General features: G+C 38.7%; 1 protein-coding gene across 1 annotated transcript; it reads left to right on the top strand.

The window, feature by feature from the left end:
• The first annotated feature begins 16,022 nt into the window (after positions 1-16,022).
• On the top strand, positions 16,023-18,098 carry LOC137963171 (uncharacterized). The gene is made up of 7 exons (XM_068810343.1): positions 16,023-16,065; positions 16,168-16,250; positions 16,351-16,497; positions 16,675-16,864; positions 17,153-17,316; positions 17,364-17,390; positions 17,484-18,098. Exons 1-7 carry the CDS (start codon positions 16,023-16,025, stop codon positions 18,096-18,098), a joined length of 1,269 nt encoding a protein of 422 aa, XP_068666444.1.
• Positions 18,099-18,647: the final 549 nt, after the last annotated feature.

Below are 18,647 nucleotides of genomic sequence, written 5' to 3'. Positions count from 1 at the left end.
AAAATTTAATGTAAGCAATGGTCGGTTCAGAAAGTAATTTTTATCCAAATGTAGTAAGGTCTCTAATGTTGAACTGTACCAAGGTAGAGATTTCCTTACCATAGGTGGACCAAGAGAGCATTCTCCCCTTGAGAGGTCAGCTAAAGTGGGAAATAAATTGCTCTTCTTGCATCAAAACAACCTCAATTCCCAATCCAAAAGCATCACACTGAATAATTAATTTTTTAGAAAAGTTAGGCACAGATTTCAAAGGGGAGGAAGTTCATATTCAGTTATTTGAGGACATAAGAATGTATATTTGTAAGTAGCAAATTTAAAGACCTAATAATAGTAGCATAGTTTTGCAAAAATCTCCTATAATACCTTGTTAATCCCATGAAGCCTCTCAATTGCTTTGGGATGGTAGGTTGAAGTCTATCTTGCATGGCTTGAATTTTGTCATGTTCAGTTGACACCCCTTCTTTGGAGCCCACGTGCTCTAAGTAGTGAACTTTAGCTGAGGCAAAAATACACTTTGATGACTTGACTTGGAGAATCCTCAAAACTCTTCTTGTAGACTAGTATATCATCAAAGAAGATAAGTACACATTTCCTCAAGTAGGGCCAGAAAACATCATTCAACAAGTATTGAAAGGAAGTCAGGGCATTAATCAGTTCAAAACGCATCACAAGAAACTCATGTTGTCCATCATGTGTTCTAAATGTGGTTTTCTAATCATCATTATTAGCTACTCAAATTTGATTGTAGCCCGAGGAAAGGTCAAGCTTAGAAGAAAATCTCTGCACCACATTATTCATCAAGTAATTCAACAATAATGGGAAAGGGATACTTGTCTTTGGAAGTGACGTTGTTGAGGGCCTGGTTGTCCACACTAAACCTATGAGATCCATAATTTTTTTTAACTATTAAAATAAGGGAAGTGTATGGACTGTTGCTCGGATTAATTATCCCTTCTTGAAGCATCTCTTTGACTAATCTTTCTCAGTTTTCAACACATGAGAGTACTTATAAGGCTATGTGCTGGTAGGGAGGCACTTTGTTGGTTGAACTCAATGGTCTTGATATCTCTTTGGTGGTAAGCCATTGGTGCTGAGACAATATCATGGAAAATAGTTAATAAATTCTTCATTGGAGGGGGAATAATTTGTTCACCTTGTGCTCCTATTGGTGGCACTATTTGGAAGAAGACTGGCTTCTAAGGGTGCCCACCTTTGCAAAATATCCTACCTTAAAGAGTGAGGCTCACCATTTGAAACAACCTACCACTTATATGGTGCAGCATCGACAGAAAAATTCCATTGTCATCTTACTAAAGTCCCATACAGCCTCTCCTAAAGTGTCCAACCATTGCATGCCTTATTACAAAATAAAAGACATATCTCTTTAACTAATTACACTTTCATGCCATATTTATGAGAAGTCTTCTTATTTACCAAGATGTCACCTCTGTGACGTTTGGGCATTCTTCCTTTGACATGTGGGCTGGAGCCCCATCTTCTAACAATATGTACCATATGACCTTGGACCTCATTGTTGAGTTGCATGGTTAGAAATTGGAGTATCCTAGAAAGGTCATGGAAGGATACTTCAGGGTTTAGTATGTGGTCTTCTGTAACAACAATTTGAGGTGATGATCTTCCTCTTCCTCCTCCTCCTCGAAACGGTACATTTGAAATGTTTTGTACCTATGACCTGGAACAAATTTCTCGCAAAAATTAAAGCACAAATCCTTGCTTTTATAATGGACTCCATGGGGAATGAGGGTAGCTTTGTTGGTTGTTATTGGAGTTGGGGACTGGAATGGCAGAAAAGGAGGTTCCTTGGGTTGAGGCTATTAGAGTGACAGTTTTTCTTCCTGGAGTGTGGCATGGTAAATTACCTGAATAAGAGTTTTAGGATGAAATACTCCCACTTCAGTTTTTCTTCCTGAAGTGTGGCCTGGTAAATTTCCTGAATAAGAGTTTTAGGATGAAATACTCCCACTTCCGCCGCCAAATCAGGCTTATGTCCTCCAATGAAACTTCCCACCCGGATGTGTTCTGACTATTGAGATCTATTTGCAATTCTTTCAAACATAGCTTGATATTCTAGACAGAGCCTATCTGCTTGAGCTTGGTCAAGAGAGAATCGAAGTCTTGATACTGAGTGGGTCCAAAACAAACATACAGAGCTTGAAAAAACACTTGCCAAGAGAGTAGTCCTTTTCATGCCATTGGAACCACCTTCTACCATCATATTCATGATGAAATGAGACTAATAAAATCCATTGATCTTCCTCGGTTTGGTGGTAGGCAAACAATTCCTCAGCCATATAGGCCTATTTGTCTGGATCACTTTAGCGTTGCACCTAGGAAAATCCAACATGGCCATACGAGGCTATATGGAATGGAATCAAATGGGAGATTGAGGTGGAAAATGTGGAATTGTTTGGGCAACCTTGGGTATGTATGCGACATGTCAAGATGATAGGAATTAGGGTGTGATGACTGAGAGAATGGAGGTAGATTTGTGGAGAGGGAGTGTCTTGGTTAAGGAGGATGTGTGAGGTTAGGAATCGAAGAAACATTTTGGTAAGGAGATAAGTTGGGAATGGTTGGTGTAGGCAATAACGGTGGTGACAGGGAGGATACCATTTCAAAAATAGATTTGGACAAGGCTTCCCTGTCCAACATTCATTGAAGGGGAAGAACGTCTTGAAAGCCTCTCTTCCATGAGAGATTTCACTAGTCATGTCAAGTGATCCATCTTGTTTCTCAAATTTCAAAGTTTCTCCACTTGCGTGTAGAGATTTGTCCAATTTTCTGAATTGAACTCGTGAGCAGCAGCTTCCTCTTGCTATTTTAGTTCCATGTATCTCGTGTTTCACCACGATTGGAGAAGATTACAAAGGATTACTTTAATAACACTTTGATAGAACCGTAGTTGGAAAGGTTCTATCTTTTCAGGAAAGTGCAAGGAAAAATTGAGAGGCTTCGGAAAAGGGTAAAAGTAGATCTAGAGAAGAAGGAAAGGAAAGAGAAGGGGAGAAGGAAGGAGAGAGAAAGAGAGAATGAGAGTGTTCATGCAAGAAGAAGAGAAGAGGGAAAAGTTTGGAGAGAGGAGGATAGAGAAGGGACAGGGTTTAGGGCACTAGTAGAGTGAGAGGGAAGAGTGGAACAAAGAGGAAAAGGAATAAAGAGTTAGGCTGATTTGCCCCTAACCAAGCTTCCTCTGTTTACAATTTCTCCATTACATCAAATAGGAAACTCCTACTTTAACTAAAACTTTAACTAAGAGATTATATCAAATTGAAAATTAGAACTCCTAAGAGGAAACTAAGACATCTTTTTAGCTGACTAAATTTTTGACTTTTTTTCACAAAATACCACAAATATCCCTGGGCTGGCTCCTCCCTTCCTTTATCTTGCTTGGCACCCAAGTCTCTAAATATCTAATTTTGATTCCCCTAGCTCCCCTTGCATGACTATAGTATGAAAAATATGACTTTTATCACCACATTAAACTTGAAAAGAATGGAGGTCACCCAAATCAACTCACAAGGTCTATATTCAACATCTTCACCGGATCTTACTACTATATTTTGTTTCTTACTTTTTCAAGTCACTAGATTTCCTTCCTCAAATGTACAAAAACCTCTTTCTTTCTCTTTCCTTCAAATATCTAATTATCATTTGATTTGCATATCCAAATGAATTTTCCCAGGATTTTTCATGAATCTTCTCACCAGGTAACAACATATGAAATGTCAGGTCGAGTTACAGTTGTTGGCAGAGGTGGTGTCTCAAGATGGGCGTGGGGGTGAATTTAGTGCTTATTGAAAATTTAAGTGTTAATGTAATTAAGAAACATAAATGTAAAAAATAAAACAAAAAAACCATAACATAAAGATTTATTGATGTTCCCCTAGTGATAGTCACCCCTCAAGAACTCTAACTTGAAAAATTCAATAATCCTCATAGTAATCATGAAAGGATTCACGGTTCCGTTGTGCCCAACCAGTGCAATCTCCAATTGTTCACCCAAAATCTCTCTTCAAGAAATAGATCTTGTACTTGAACTGTGATCGTGACACAAACATAAAACATTTTTCGTTTATACTTTTTTCTTATGGTTTCCTGTTATACATACTGCATATAGATCTTGTATATGAACTGTAATCTTGTTGATAAAGCATGCCCGAGGATACTTCAAGAGGCCACTACTCTAAAGCCATTTCTTCACTTTGAAAAGCTACCAAAAGCTGCCGCATGGCCAAGAAACTTTGCAATCTCACCTCCCACTGATGACAACAATTCACTGTATTTCTTTCCAGAAACTGAAAGGTACTTCCATTGCTTGTGTTCATTGAAGGGCACACAGTATTTCTTTGCTAGTTCTTTCCTTGAATCTGGGATTCCCACTTTCCGTGCTAGGGATGAGAATCTGTACAATGACCTGCTCGATGAAACTATGTCCAGAGAATTGGTGTTGAGAGCATCAGTTGGCCGCACTGAGCTTCTCATTTTCACTTCCCTTGAACTGCCCCAGAGCTACTGGAGTAAGCACTCTTTCTACATTGGCAGACGCCATATCACTACCAGCTCCCAGTTCTTACCGTTTCTGCACTAATATTTAAATGACATTCAGGGATCTTCGGCAAGTGCTATTTGTGGGGGTTATTCAGGGAAAGACAGAACCCACTCCCCAAGGCCTCTCTGATCATAAACTTAAGCAATGATGAAGAAGACTCAAAGGGACGAAGCCATAGGTTACAGAACAAAAGCAGCCGTCTTTCTACTTACCCCGTCAGTGACGGGCAATATGGATCCTCACAAACCATTCAGCCAGCACGTAATCTGAGAATTGGAGATGTCAGAAACCTGTCTTCATTGCAGACTGACAGGTTTCCCCAACCAGCTTTCAGATCCTATTCTCAAAGCTATGATGCACCAACACCATTGGCCAGGCTGGACATTGGGACTAACTCGAGGGCAACACAGCTGACAAATCTGCAGCTACACGGTGATACAACAGTACGTGAAAGAGAGAAATTGCTGAACAATCGTACTAGCACTGATTTGGTCCTGTTTCCCCTGGAGGCAGAGATGATAACAGCTCCACCTGGGAAACGAGGACCTATGGAAGCAAAAAGATGAGTTGATGCCGCATGAGATGGGAGAGATGGTCAATCAAAAAGCTACTTTTGTATGGCATTTTCCCTATGCTTATTAAGTATTAATACCGATTACATCAGTGACAAACAAAGAGCATGTGAAAGTTGGTTTTAAGATTTAACTTCTGAGAGAATGGAAATTGGACCAAATTGGAATATTCTAGTTTGAATTTGCAGGTTGTATAGGTTTTTAGTCCCCATGAATCATGTAAGGGAGTTGGTGTGGAACTCATTCACATGGTTACCATTGATGCAGGCATGCTTTGCAGGTTGGATTTGCATCATCTGTGAGAAGGCTGCCCTCATGTGGGGTTACTATCTATACCAATTAAATAACTTGTATAGATCATTTAATTTGCAGCAACCTGGTATCGCCTACTTGAATAATATAGAAAAAATTTTAAAATTAAAATATTTATTTAAAACTATCAACCTATCAATAAGATTAGAAAGAAGGGGAGGGAAAAACTGTGCTTTTTTCCTAAATTTTGTAAAAGAGATGCACTTGATGAGGGTGGCATCGCTTTTGTTCTTCTACCTACACATAGAAACTGAAAACAAATTTGAATTAATTTTTCATAGCTAAAATTTACTACTTTGCTAAATGACAGTTAACAAAGGAGAAGAACGAGATTGGGCTATGGATTTGGGAAAGAATGTTAAGGTATTGTAAGTTTGATATTATTGAACTAAAATTTTAAAAGTATCCTTCCCCTAATTGGGTAATCAAATACAAAATAATCATACCAAAGTGTTTTATTTAATAATAGTAAACATGTAAAATTACTTGAATATTTAATTGGCTAGCGCCAACGATTGTCTTGTCTTATGAGTGTCGCTTGAAAGAAAGTTCCTACTTCTCTAGAGACTCTACCCTCATCGTCACACTCAAATTGATGTGTACCTAAGGGTATTCTGCATCTCAATGTCTTAATAAGACTCAATATTATAGGTTTCAATCCATCCACTTTTTATTTCTATTGAAATTTCACCTTGCCACCTCCACTTAGATATGTTGGGTTGTCGCTACCAATGACTCATTTAATTGCCTTTAATTAATTTGACCCCTTTTGAAGCATTTTAAATTTGTTTCTTTATAATCCTTTAATCAAACAATCGACCAAGTGAGGTTTCTCACAATTATATATGTGAGTTCTCTATCTTCAAAAGACTTGGAATTGAGGCTTTCATTTTTAGTCCAAGCAATCCTTAACTGGTTATCAATTAATCAAGATAGAAAAATAGGGTTGCTTGTCTTAGGAATCAATGGTAATAAATCCATAAGTTGTTTGGCTCCTCTTGTAATCAAGGATAACTTTATAGAGTTTTAGGTGACAACACTTGCACCTATTGCAAACACAAATAGACCAATACACCTAGTGTCTTTAAATGTTATATCCAGTTGGCATCACTATCCTTTATTATACTTTGTCAGCAAAATTATCCCATATTATACTTTATCAGAAAAAAATTATCCCATATTATAGACAGGTTTGCACTCATAAAATGTACAAGGAAAGAGTGATCAGTTTGCTGAACACTTATGTAGCATTTAGGATCCCTTTTCCATAATTCCAAGCAAGAGAAAGAAGAAAGAAAAAAAGAACAGAAGGGAAAAAGAGCTCTCAGGTAGAGAGAAGAAAAAATAAAAGAGAAAAGAGAGGTGGCACCAAGCAAAGAGAGAGAGAGAGATTAACTCAAGGATGAGATGTGTAAATTGATTAATTCTGAATTACAACACCTCTATTTATAGTAAAGGAAGAGGTAGAGTCCTTATACAATTAGTCTTTCAATCCTAATTACATTCCAACTCTAACTCTCTAAGATAAGTCTATTCAAACCAATCTACTAGAAGACTAATATGAGTTGAATTAGAACTCTTTCTTCATTCACGTGAATACAAGGGAGGACGCCAACTCATGGCCTTATCCTTGTGGGTTCCTCATGATCTTCCAGCTCATCTTGATAAGGTTGCCAGCTTGTGATATATTTTTGGGTCCCACATGATCTTCAAGTTTTCTAACTCAATTCTGCTTGTGCTACTTAATTCCTTAACTCGTGCTTGCTTGGGTGAGGACTCTTCTTGGTGTCCCATGTCCTCATGGTGGGTCCCTCCAGCTCAAGCACCATGATGGGTCCCACATTGTAACACTCCCCCTCAAGCTGGGGGTGAGAAGACATCATAAATGCCCAGCTTGTTGCATATGGTAGACATAATCTTGTGAGTGATTGGCTTGGTGAGAATATCTGCAACTTGACTTTGTGTTGATATATGCTTCAGAGATAAGAAACTAGCCTGGAACATTTATCGTATAAAATGGCAATCCACTTCAATATGCTTTGTTATTTCATAGAAGACTGGATTCGATGTAATGTGTATTGTTGCTTGATTGTCATAGTATAGATCTATTGGAGCTTCTTTGTAGAATCCCAACTCAGTGAGAAGAGATCTTATCCATATGAGTTCACTAACAGTGTGTACCATGGCCTTGTATTTTGCTTCTGCACTAGACCGTGTTACTACATTTTGCTTCTTACTTTTCCATGTAACCAAATTCACTCCAACCATCATACAAAATCCCGAAGTAGATTTTCTGTCATTTGGGGATTTGGTCTAGTCTGCATTTGAGAATCCTTCGATGTTGAAGTGACCATGGTTTTTATAAAGAAGTCCCTTTCCTGGAGCTCCTTTTAGATATCGTAGTATTCTTTCAAGTGCTTGCCAATGACTAAGTTGTGGCTTGTGCATGTATTGACTTACCACACTTACTGTATATGAAATATCCAACCTTGTTACACACAGGTAAATAAGTTGTCCCACTAGTCTTTGATATTTCCCAATATCTACATCTTCTCCAGTGCCTCCACATAATTTTGTATTTGAGTCCATAAGAGTGTCTATTGGTTTGCATCCCATCATTCTTGTCTCCTCTAGTAGATCAGGGGCATACTTCCTTTGGGATAGCACAATCCCATGTCTGGATTGTAATACTTCAATACCCAAAAAAATTTGAGTAGTCCAAGATCCTCTGTCTTGAATTCAGCACATATTTTCTCCTTTATTTTTTGGATGCCCTCGGAATCACACCCAGATAAAATAATATTATCAACATATACAGCCAGAATCACCATACCTCTCGGTGTATTTTCTATAAATACTGAGTGATCTCTAGAGCGTTTGTGAAAGCCGACCCTTATGATGGCTTGACTAAATTTCTTAAACCATGCCCTAGGGGACTGCTTTAGACCATATAAAGAATTTGTTAGGCTGCTTACTGACTCCCCCTCAACCACATACCCAGGTGGTTGTTGCATGTAAATTTCTTCTTTAATATCACCATTAAGAAATACAATTTTCACATCAAGTTGATATATCGGTCATGATGAGTTGCCCGCCATAGATAATAATATACGTACCGAATTCATTTTTGCCACTGGAGAGAAGGTTTCTTCATAATAGATTCTATAGCACTGAGTATAACCATTGGCAACCAGTCGAGCCTTTAGTCGTACAATTGACCCATCCGAATTATGTTTGACAGTATAAACCCACTTGAAACCACAAAATTTTTTATATGTGGGAAGAGGAACCAGTGACCATGTATGATTGTCATTAAGGGCCTTCATTTCTTCATCCATTACTGCCTTCCACCCTAGATGTTGTAGAGCCTCCTGATAGGACTGAGAAAAAAATATGGAGGAAATAGAAGAAAGAAACTGATAACATAAAGGTGAGAGGTGATGATAAGACACAAAATTTGAAATGAGATGAGAAGTAGAAGGTCTAGTGCATGATCTAGGTTTTTTCCTTATAGAAATAGGACGAGTATCATATTGAGGGCCAAAAATAACTGGTGATGAAGGACTTACGTCTGTTGGATCTGTTAACTCGGTAGGTGTGGTGTCGGCCACTTGCTCTAAGGGTTGAATAATCTATGTATCACGAGGCACAACCATTCGAGGGGAACCTGGTACTGTGGACAGACCAGGAGGAGCACTATCATAATAAAATGAGGAGTCTTAAAAAAATGTTACATCCCTTGACACAAATAAACGTTGACTACTAGGACTATAACAAACATAACCCTTTTGTGTGCGAGTGTATCCTAAAAAAATACACTTGATAGATTTAGGATCAAGTTTGTTGTGTCTAGATAATGAATTATGAACAAAATATTGACATCCAAAGACTTTCAAAGGTAGTGAAAATGGACCATCATTTGGTAATAATCTAGAGTAAGGAGATTTATTACCAAGAATGGTAGATGGTAGACGATTTATAAGAAAGCAAGCCGTAAGGACTGCATGAGGCCAATAAAAGTATGGAATTTTTATGGCATATAATAAACTTCGCGCTACCTCAAGAATATGATGATTTTTTCATTAGCGACACCATTTTGTTGAGGAGTGTAGGCTCATGATGTTTGAGGGATAATGCCATTTTCTCTACAAAATGAGTCAAGGTTTTTGGAAACATATTCTCTGGCATTATCAGACCGAAGAATTTTTATTTTCTGACCAAATTGTGTGAGTACCATAGCATGAAATGACTTAAAAATGAATGGTATCTCAGAACGCTCCTTAAATATAAACAACCAAGTTGTGCGAGTGAAATCATCAATAAATGTAATAAAATATTTTGCTTGAGAAATGTTGGAGACACTCAAGGGCCCCCAAACATCAGTATGAATTAAAGAAAATGGAGTGACACTTTTGACTTCTGGGCAAGGAGAGTATGTACTGCTTTGATGATTACTCAATTGACAAACCTCACAATGAAATTCTGACCTTACTTTAAGAGAAGGAAACATATAATGAAGAGACTGTGCATATGGATGTCCCAACCGATTGTGCCATAACCGTGTCTCATTTTGAGTAGTAGAAACCATATTTATTTTCAACATATCCAAGTAGTAAAGTCCCCCTTGTTCATGGCCTCCACCAATCACCTGCTTCTTTATAAGATCCTGAAAGACACATGAAGTGGGTGAGAAGGTAATAGAGAAATTAAAATATTTTGTCAGCTGACTAACAGATAATAGATTCAAAGGGAAAGTAGGAACGAAAAGAATATCAGTGAGTAGAAGTGATGGTGTGACAGAAGTGGAACCTTTCCCTTGGACTTGGTTTGAGAACATTCAGCTATGGTAACAAACTTTTGTGAAAGACTCAGAAATAGAGAATGTAATAATTTTTTGTTAACTGTAAGATGCTCAGATGTTCCTGAGTCAATTATCCAGGATGAAGATGAGGCAGATAGCATACCTGAAGCGGTAGTGGCAGCAGTAGTTGTGGAGGAACTAGGAGATGAACCCAGTATTGTCTTCATTTTCTGAATTAGCTCATACTCTTCATCAGTAAAAAATTTCTGTGCTGTTGATTTTGTGGGTTGTTCTTCTTTTGTATCACTTATAAAGGCTTGATTGGCCCTTGTTAATTCTAACTATACATTGGCTTTATAGCATATTTCTTTATAATGGCCATATTGTCCACAGTATGTGCATGCCCTGTAATAGCAATGATCTATAGTGTGGCCAATTTTTTACAATGAGTACATTCTTTCCCCTATGCTCTGCCAGCACCTATCCTTCCACCTCTTCCTTTGCCTCCTCTATAACCTCTACCTCAGCCTCGGCCGCAGTCAGATGATGATCCTCTATGATCGGAATACATAGCAGATGATACGTCAGTAGTGGAGGAAGAAGTGTCTAGAATACGAAGTAGTGTTGTGCATACATCATCTAACTTGGGGACAGCAGAAGCACTCAAAAGTTGACTCTTGGCAATCTCAAGTTGGGGTTTAACATTTGCAAGACAAATAGCAGTAATTAAGGCTTCCTTCTGTTTGTCTTGTATAGAAATATATGTGGTTGAAGGCTGAGATAACTTCCACTCTTGAAGAAAATCTCTAAAGAAAGCCAAGTACTCATGGATATTTTCTTCTTGTTTAGTATTCAACATTTTTTGGAGAAGAGTATCCGGGCAAGAGTACAATTTAGCACATGTCTTCAAATTTGTTTAGCAGTGTCAAGATGAATAGCATTGTTCGAGACATGTTCTTCCATGCTATTGATTAGCCAACTAATCACCAAAGTATCATTTTTCAACCATTTGTTATAAAAAATATCATCTTCATCAATAGGTGGTCCTCGGGTGGTGTGGTGACCAAGTAGGTCTTTAGTTATAAGGAACCTCCGAACTGATGTGGACCAACTCATAAAATTTGATACCCCACATAAGGGTATGGTGTAATTCTCATTATATCACCTTTGATATTCATATTTTCTTCAGCCATGATAGGCCCTTCTTCTTCAAAAAAATTCTAATAATAACACCAAGTAGTACACTTCAAACAACTCAATGTATGGGAAATTTTAGCATTGATGCTAAATTATTATTCTGATTTTTTTCTCTAATACCACTCATAAGAGACTCAATAACAATCTTCTATATCAGGGAACTCTTATCCCACGAAAAAAAATTCCAACAATCTGATCATGGACTGGTCTCGGTGTACAGAATTTCCAAACCGACAAAATTGTTTTGATAGCTCCTTCTATATAGAGAGGCATGCATATCCATAATATAATAAGATGAAAGAATTTACATACTAATCCTTAAATCATCTTCTAAATTTGGAAACCAGTAACATGAAATGAAAAAATTTGAACACTTATCTCTCGGCTTGTGTTCTTCCTTCATAAAAGAGCCTTCTTTGAGTGGTGTTGATCATCACTTCTTTAGAGCATTCCTTTGATGAGGGATCCTAAATATTATGCTTTGATACCATGTTGAATTTAGGATCCCTTTTTCATAATTTCAAGCAAGATAAAGAAGAAATAAAAAAATAAGAAAAGGGAAGAACAGCTCCCGAGTAGAGAGAAGAAAAAATAAAATAGAAAAGAGAGGTGGTGCCAAGCAAAGAGAGAGAGAGAGAGAGATTAACTCAAGAATGAGATGTGTAACTTGATTAATACCGAATTACAACACCTCTATTTATAGTAGAGGAAGAGGTAAAGTCCTTATATAATTAGCCTTTCAATCCTAATTACATTCCAACTCTAACTCTCTAAGATAAGTCTATTCAAACCAATCTACTAGAAGACTAATATGAGTTGAACTAGAACTCTTTCTTCATTCACATAAATATAAGGGAGGAGGCCAGCTCATGGCCTTATCCTTGTGGGTCCCTCATGATCTACCAGCTCATCTTGATAAGTTTGCCAGCTCGTGAGATATTTGTCTGCCCCACTTGATCCTCAAGTCTTCTAACCCAATTCAGCCTGTGATTCTTAATTCCTTAACTCGTGCTTGCTTGGGAGAGGACTCTTCTTGGTGTCCCACGTCCTCATGGTGGGTCCCACCAGGTCGAGCACCACGGTGGGTCCCACATTGTAACAACTTACATCCTTTAAGCAAAACTAGAGTAACTTATTTAGAAACAATAAAAAATAAAAAGAGAAAGAGAAACTACACTTCCATGAGCACTACATATTATGATACTTTGACAAGCTTGAAAAATGAGACTATATAATCCATAGAGAAGTGAATATCAAGCATGAAGACATCAGAAATGTAAAAAAAATTAAAAGAGGAAAAAATGAAATTTACTTTTCAATCTAAATCAAATGGCTAAAATAGAAAAAAAAATTGACCTATTTACTAGGAAAAAAATTGACTATACATCCTTTTTCTAACACACATCAATATATACTCAAGAAAATACAAGGATGGGAAAAAAATAGCAACATTGACTCTATTTAATCACCATTGACCAGTTCTTTTTTCCATCGAAAGTCTTCAAATAAGATGAAGTTTACCAAAAGACCTAGGTGTCCCATAGTTTAGAGTCAAAACTCTGTTAATAGATCGATCAACGTAAACCATTGTTGTCAATTGAATAAATCAAGTTGGTTACAATAGATTTGTTCTTTCAAATAGGCATTTGCACCCTTCTCAAAATCTGAAACCATATGAGAGGCCAAAACCAGACTATACACCCACTTCCAACAGTTTGACCAATGAAACCCCTAGTTGGTTGGCCCATCAATTGGCTAGATTGTTGTTTTAAACATAAATCTGTTTGATACAAAAAATCTAATAGCAAGCCTTTTTACTTTGAAAAATGGATGTCTCCACCTTGGTTCATATCTGAAAATTTTAACACATTTATGGTACCAGAAACAAGGTTTTGTAATGTTGAGGACTCAATAGCTCACCGAGTCACCCAAAAGAGGTGGCAATCACTCATTGAGTTAATTACTTTTAAATTTCATATTTTATATTGTTTAAATATATTTTTTCATTACGTATGTAAGGATCCAGGTCGTAGGAGCAAAATTGTCAATTTAAGCCCTAAAACTTTAATGACATCAAACCCTATTTAGAGGGTAGAGAAATAGAAGAAGGACAAGCATTGAATTAGGTTAAACAGGGTTTGGAGTTCTCCTTGATGAGCTCTAAGGTTTTTGAGGTCTCCTTGATGAGCTCCAGGTATAGTTTCTCTCTAGATTTTGGTTTATTCTCTTCTTTTTTAAATTCTGTTTGCATTGATTTTACCGAATCAAAGAGGAAAGGATTGTTGTTGTTTCTGAGTTCACTCAGAGGCTGTAGCCTCTCCTTCATCAACAGCAGCAAGAAGGGCATTCCCTCCTTCATTCCGAGCAAGGGTAGGGGTTTCCCCAATCCCCAACCCGAGAGCAACCTCTAAAGAGGTGCTTTAGCCTATGCACGAGCAAGGCAGGATTAGGAACACCTAATCCCTCATACGTGAACGTCAGTACCTGGCCAAGAGGGTCCTTACCCTCTCAGTAGTGAGCACGAGAAGCAAGGGTTCTCAACCCTTACTGAGAAAAACAAAGAAAGGAGACTTCTTTTCAGTCTTATCAAGAACAGCCAAAGAAAAGAGCCTCCTTTTCATCCTTACCGAGAACAACAGTTTTATTACAGTGCTGGATTCATAAATCCCACACCAAGTTACTCGATCTATGGCTAGGGACCATAAAAACATGGTATCAGAGTAGGGTAACACGGGGGAGCCCAGCAATGGTGAGTTAAAAGAGTTGATGATCAGAGAGCAGCAGACATAGGAAGAAAAATAAGTAGAGAATGAATGAAAGTTTGCCATAATCATTGGGAAGTTACAAAAAATTCCAAATATTAATCTCCAGATTGATAGACTGTCTGGAATGTTGGGAAATATTATAGTGGGAAGAAATTCAACCCTGGAGCAAAGAGGAGAGGACAACTCATTAAACACAGGGAGAGACCAATTTATAGGGCACACTGCCTTTCCTAGCTAGATAGGAGATTTCAGCCAAGGAGGAGGCACCGTACCAAGGTATACAAAACTTGACTTCCATACTTTTAATGGGTCAGGTGACCCCTTGATTTGGTTACATAGCTGCAAAAAGTTTTTTACCCATAAGAGAACATTAGAAATTGATAAGGTGGGACTGTTCGACTTCCACATGCTTGATGAAGCACAACTCTGGTTTCATCAAGTAGAGTTGAATATATTGGTGCTGGATTGGGAAGAGTTTAAGGAGTTATGCACTATCCGGTTACGTCCTCCAGCCCACAGTAACCCCTTGGGGGATCTGGTGCTATTACAACAAACTGGCCCAGTGGAACTATATAAAAAACAGTTCCAAGAAAAATTGGCATGAGCCATTCAGATGGTTCGCGTATACCAGCAAGTCAATTTATTTATACCAGGCCTTATTGAGTCATTAAGGTTAGAGGTGGAGCTCCACACACCTGCTAACTTAGCTCGAGCAATGAATCTAGCTCGTGCACTGGAAGTTCGACAAAAAGTTCAAAACAAGAGACCAGCTTGGCAAGGGGACCGGAACCCTTCCAATAACTGGCAAGGGAGGTAAAACACTAACCCTTAGATAGCTTCTCCAGCAGGGCAACAGGTCAAAAATCATCCCAGTATTACTCTTGTAGTAGATACAAGGCCTAGCAACCCGCCCGCCCAGTATATTAAAAAATTAACGAGTGTGGAGATGGCTAAGCGCAGGGCAAAGAACTTATGTTACAACTGTGATGAAACATACAGGGCAGGCCATCAATATAAATGTTTGTTATGGTTAGAGGTCGATGAAATCACAAAACCACAACAGCTTGATGATCCTACTGAGGAGGATCCACTAGAAATCTCTCTGCATGCCATTACAGGACAGAAATCCGCCAAAACTATGCAAGTTCTCACTCGGGTGATGGACCAGGACCTTGTCAACCTTCTGGATTCAAGAAGTACACATAATTTTCTCCATTGGACCGCTGCTCAACACCTTCAACTAAAAATGCTTCCACACTCAACAACAACAATTTCGGTTGCCAAAGGAGAAAAAGTTCCTAGCTACGACATCAGTAAAAAAGTAAAATTCTCAATCGGTACGACTTTCTTTCATTCAATTTTTTTTGTCATACCTCTATCTGGGTATGATATGGTATTGGGTATTAAATGACTGCAAAAATTAGGCCCTATTTTATGGGATTTTACTATGAGTTTTGAAACGGGCGGACAACAAGTACTATTATAGGGCAGTCATGTAGACAAGCCACATCACATTCATACAATTCACACACAGGACAATCCGGACAACAATATAGAACATCTCCTGGATGAATTCTCGAACTTGTTACAAGAGCCCTCTAGGCTGCCTCCCTTGAGGCATTGTGACCATTGGATATGTTTAAAATAGGGCTTAAAAGTGGTGATCGTTTGACCTTATCGGTACCCATACCTACAGAAAGATGAAATTTAAAGACAATGCCAAGCCATGCTACAACAAGGCCATATTTGCAGCAGTCGTTCACCATTTTTGTCACTAATCCTCCTCGTTAAGAAACATGATGTACATGGCAATTTTGTGTCGATTATTGGGATTTGAATGCCCAAAATGTGAAAGATAAGTTCCCTATTCTTATGGTGGAGGAGCTTTTAGATGAATTGCACGGGTCATATATATTCACCTAATTGGACTTGCGCTTTGGATGTCATTAGGTTCGTATGCATCTAGACGACATCGAGAAAATGTCCTTTCACACTCATCACGGCACTTTGAATTTGTGGTCATGCCATTTGGGGTATCCAACGCCCCATCCACATTCTAGGCATTAATGAGGTATTCTGCAACTATCTTTGCAAATTTGTACTTGTTCTCTTTGATGACATACTCATTTACAGCCAGTTCGGGCATCAACATTTAGAGCATTTAAGATTGGTATTTCAACTGTTACATGCCCATCAATTATATATAAAGAAATCGAAATGCTCATTTGTGACATCACATGTGGCTATCTCGGCCATATTATTTCCCATGATGGGGTCACAGTTGATTCGAAGAAAATTTAATTTATTGCCGATTGGCCGCAACCTATGAATACCTCTACTTTTAGAGAGTTTTTGGGATTGGCAGAATATTATAGGAAATTTAGCATAAACTATGGACCAATAACAGCACCATTGACAAATCTCCTCATGAAAAATTCCATTATTTGGAATGATCAGGCCACACAATCCTTCTCAGATTTCAAATTAGCTCTTGCATTTGCACCAGTTCTGCAACTTCCCAATTTTGAAGATTTATTTGAGGTCGAGTGTGACGCATCAGGTGGGGGCATTGGGCCGTTCTACAGTAGCACTTTCACCCTATTGCATATTTCAGCTGATAGCTGGCAATACGACACACAAATTGCCAGTTTATGAACACGAGTTAATCGGGTCGGCCAAAGCTATCCAACATTGGAGCCCGTCCTTATGGATTGCGCATTTCTTATTCGTACTGATCATTACAGCCTTAAATATTTGCTGGAGCAATGACTCACGACTTCTCCTCAACAACAATAGATTTGTAAATTGATGGGATTCGACTTTACTGTGGAATACCGTGCAGACAAGTTAAACAAGGCAGCCAATGCCTTATCCTGATGTTTGGACACTTTGCCGCTTCTATATGCTATCAACCAGACTCGTTTTATTCTTTTAGACTTGGTCAAGGAGGAAAATGCCAGCAATCCGGTTCTTCTCGATATGCACAAGAAATTTATAGAGGGGGCCATGGACTCTAGATGGACCATTCAGGATTATCTTATTTATTACAAATTTTTGTTTCAGCCATCATCTCTACATACCATGACAACACTCATGAAGGCATCCAGAAAACATTGCATCACATTCAAGTGGATTTCTATTGGTAGGCTATGAAGACCTCCATTGTAGCATATGTATGATCTTGTCCGATGTGTATACATAACAAGGTCGAACACTTAAGTTCCACGGGTCTTCTATAGCCTTTGGCACTTCCTACACAGGTGTAGGTCGATATTTCTATGGACTTCGTTGAAGGTCTTTCACAATCTTTGGGCAAGTCAATTTTATTTGTGGATGTAGATCGGTTCTCCATGTATGCTCACTTTATCCCCATGGCACACCCATATACAACATCCAGAGTAGCACAAATATTTCTCGGGCATATTGTTCGTTTACGTGGTATTCTCGAATCGATTGTCAGTGATCCTAATGATGTCTTTACCAGCACTTTTTGTCGTGAATTGTTTCATCTATGCGACACCAAGTTGAAGTTATCATCATCCTATCATCCTCAAACAGACAACCAAATAGAGGTAGTTAACTGCACTGTGGAAATGTATTTCCGATGTCTAGTGGGCGATCGTCCTAAAAATTGGGTTCAATGGCTACCGTGGGTGGAATATTGTTACAACACTTCCTTCTACACCGGTTTACAGTCTACTCCCTTCAGCATTCTCTATGGCAGAGATCCTCCTCGGCTTCTCTCATATACTCTGGGCTCCACTCGCGTGGACTCTATTGATCAAGCACTCATTGAACGGGACCAGGTGCTACAAAATATTTCGGATCGCCTCCTCAAATCACAAGTTCGTATGAAGGATTTCTACGACGAGGGACAATAGGATATCATATACAAAGAAGGTGACTATGTCTAGCTATGACTCCATCCTTACCACCAAAACTCACTAGCGGGCCCACACCATCCTTACCACTTTCTCTATTATTCCATGCATCGGGCCAGTCGCCTATCAATTGCAACTTCCCGCAACGGCTAAACTCCATGATGTGTTCCATGTCTCCTTACTTAAACCCTTTAAGGGTCCACCTCCTTTGTTGATCCCGTCCCTTCCTCCGGTGGACAATGTACAGGTTATTCTTACTCCAGCTATGGTATTGCGTGCCAATCGTATTAATAACCAGTGGGAGATTCTAGTACAATGGAAGGACACCAAACAAGAGGCTGCTACATGGGAACAACTGGCCAACTTCAAACCGATCTACCCAACTTATGAGCTTGAGGACAAGCTCTTTCTCCAAGGAGGGGGGGGGGGGGGGGGGGGGGGGGGGGGGGGGGGGTGCAGATCTTGAAGACTCAATAGCTCATCGAGTCACCCAAAGGAAGCGGCAATGACTCACTGAGTTAATTACTTTTAAATTTCATAATTTATATT

Source organism: Aristolochia californica, unplaced genomic scaffold (genome assembly GCF_029961685.1).
Source record: "Aristolochia californica isolate CCGP_79_NKW_82.1479 unplaced genomic scaffold, dmAriCali1.0.hap1 SCAF_4, whole genome shotgun sequence".
Lineage (NCBI taxonomy): Eukaryota > Viridiplantae > Streptophyta > Magnoliopsida > Piperales > Aristolochiaceae > Aristolochia > Aristolochia californica.
The sequence above is the reverse complement of the archived record's forward strand: the minus strand, read 5'-3'. Positions and strand labels throughout refer to the sequence as shown.

What these genes read in the sequence shown, in the direction of transcription:
- LOC137963171 (XM_068810343.1), top strand. Translation starts at nt 16,023, where the DNA reads ATGGCAATTTTGTGTCGATTATTGGGATTTGAATGCCCAAAAT. An exon ending in GGGATTTGAATGCCCAAAAT is followed by an intron (nt 16,066 to 16,167) that starts GTGAAAGATAAG and finishes GGATGTCATTAG; the next exon opens with GTTCGTATGCATCTAGACGA. An exon ending in TTTCCCATGATGGGGTCACA is followed by an intron (nt 16,498 to 16,674) that starts GTTGATTCGAAG and finishes TGGAATGATCAG; the next exon opens with GCCACACAATCCTTCTCAGA.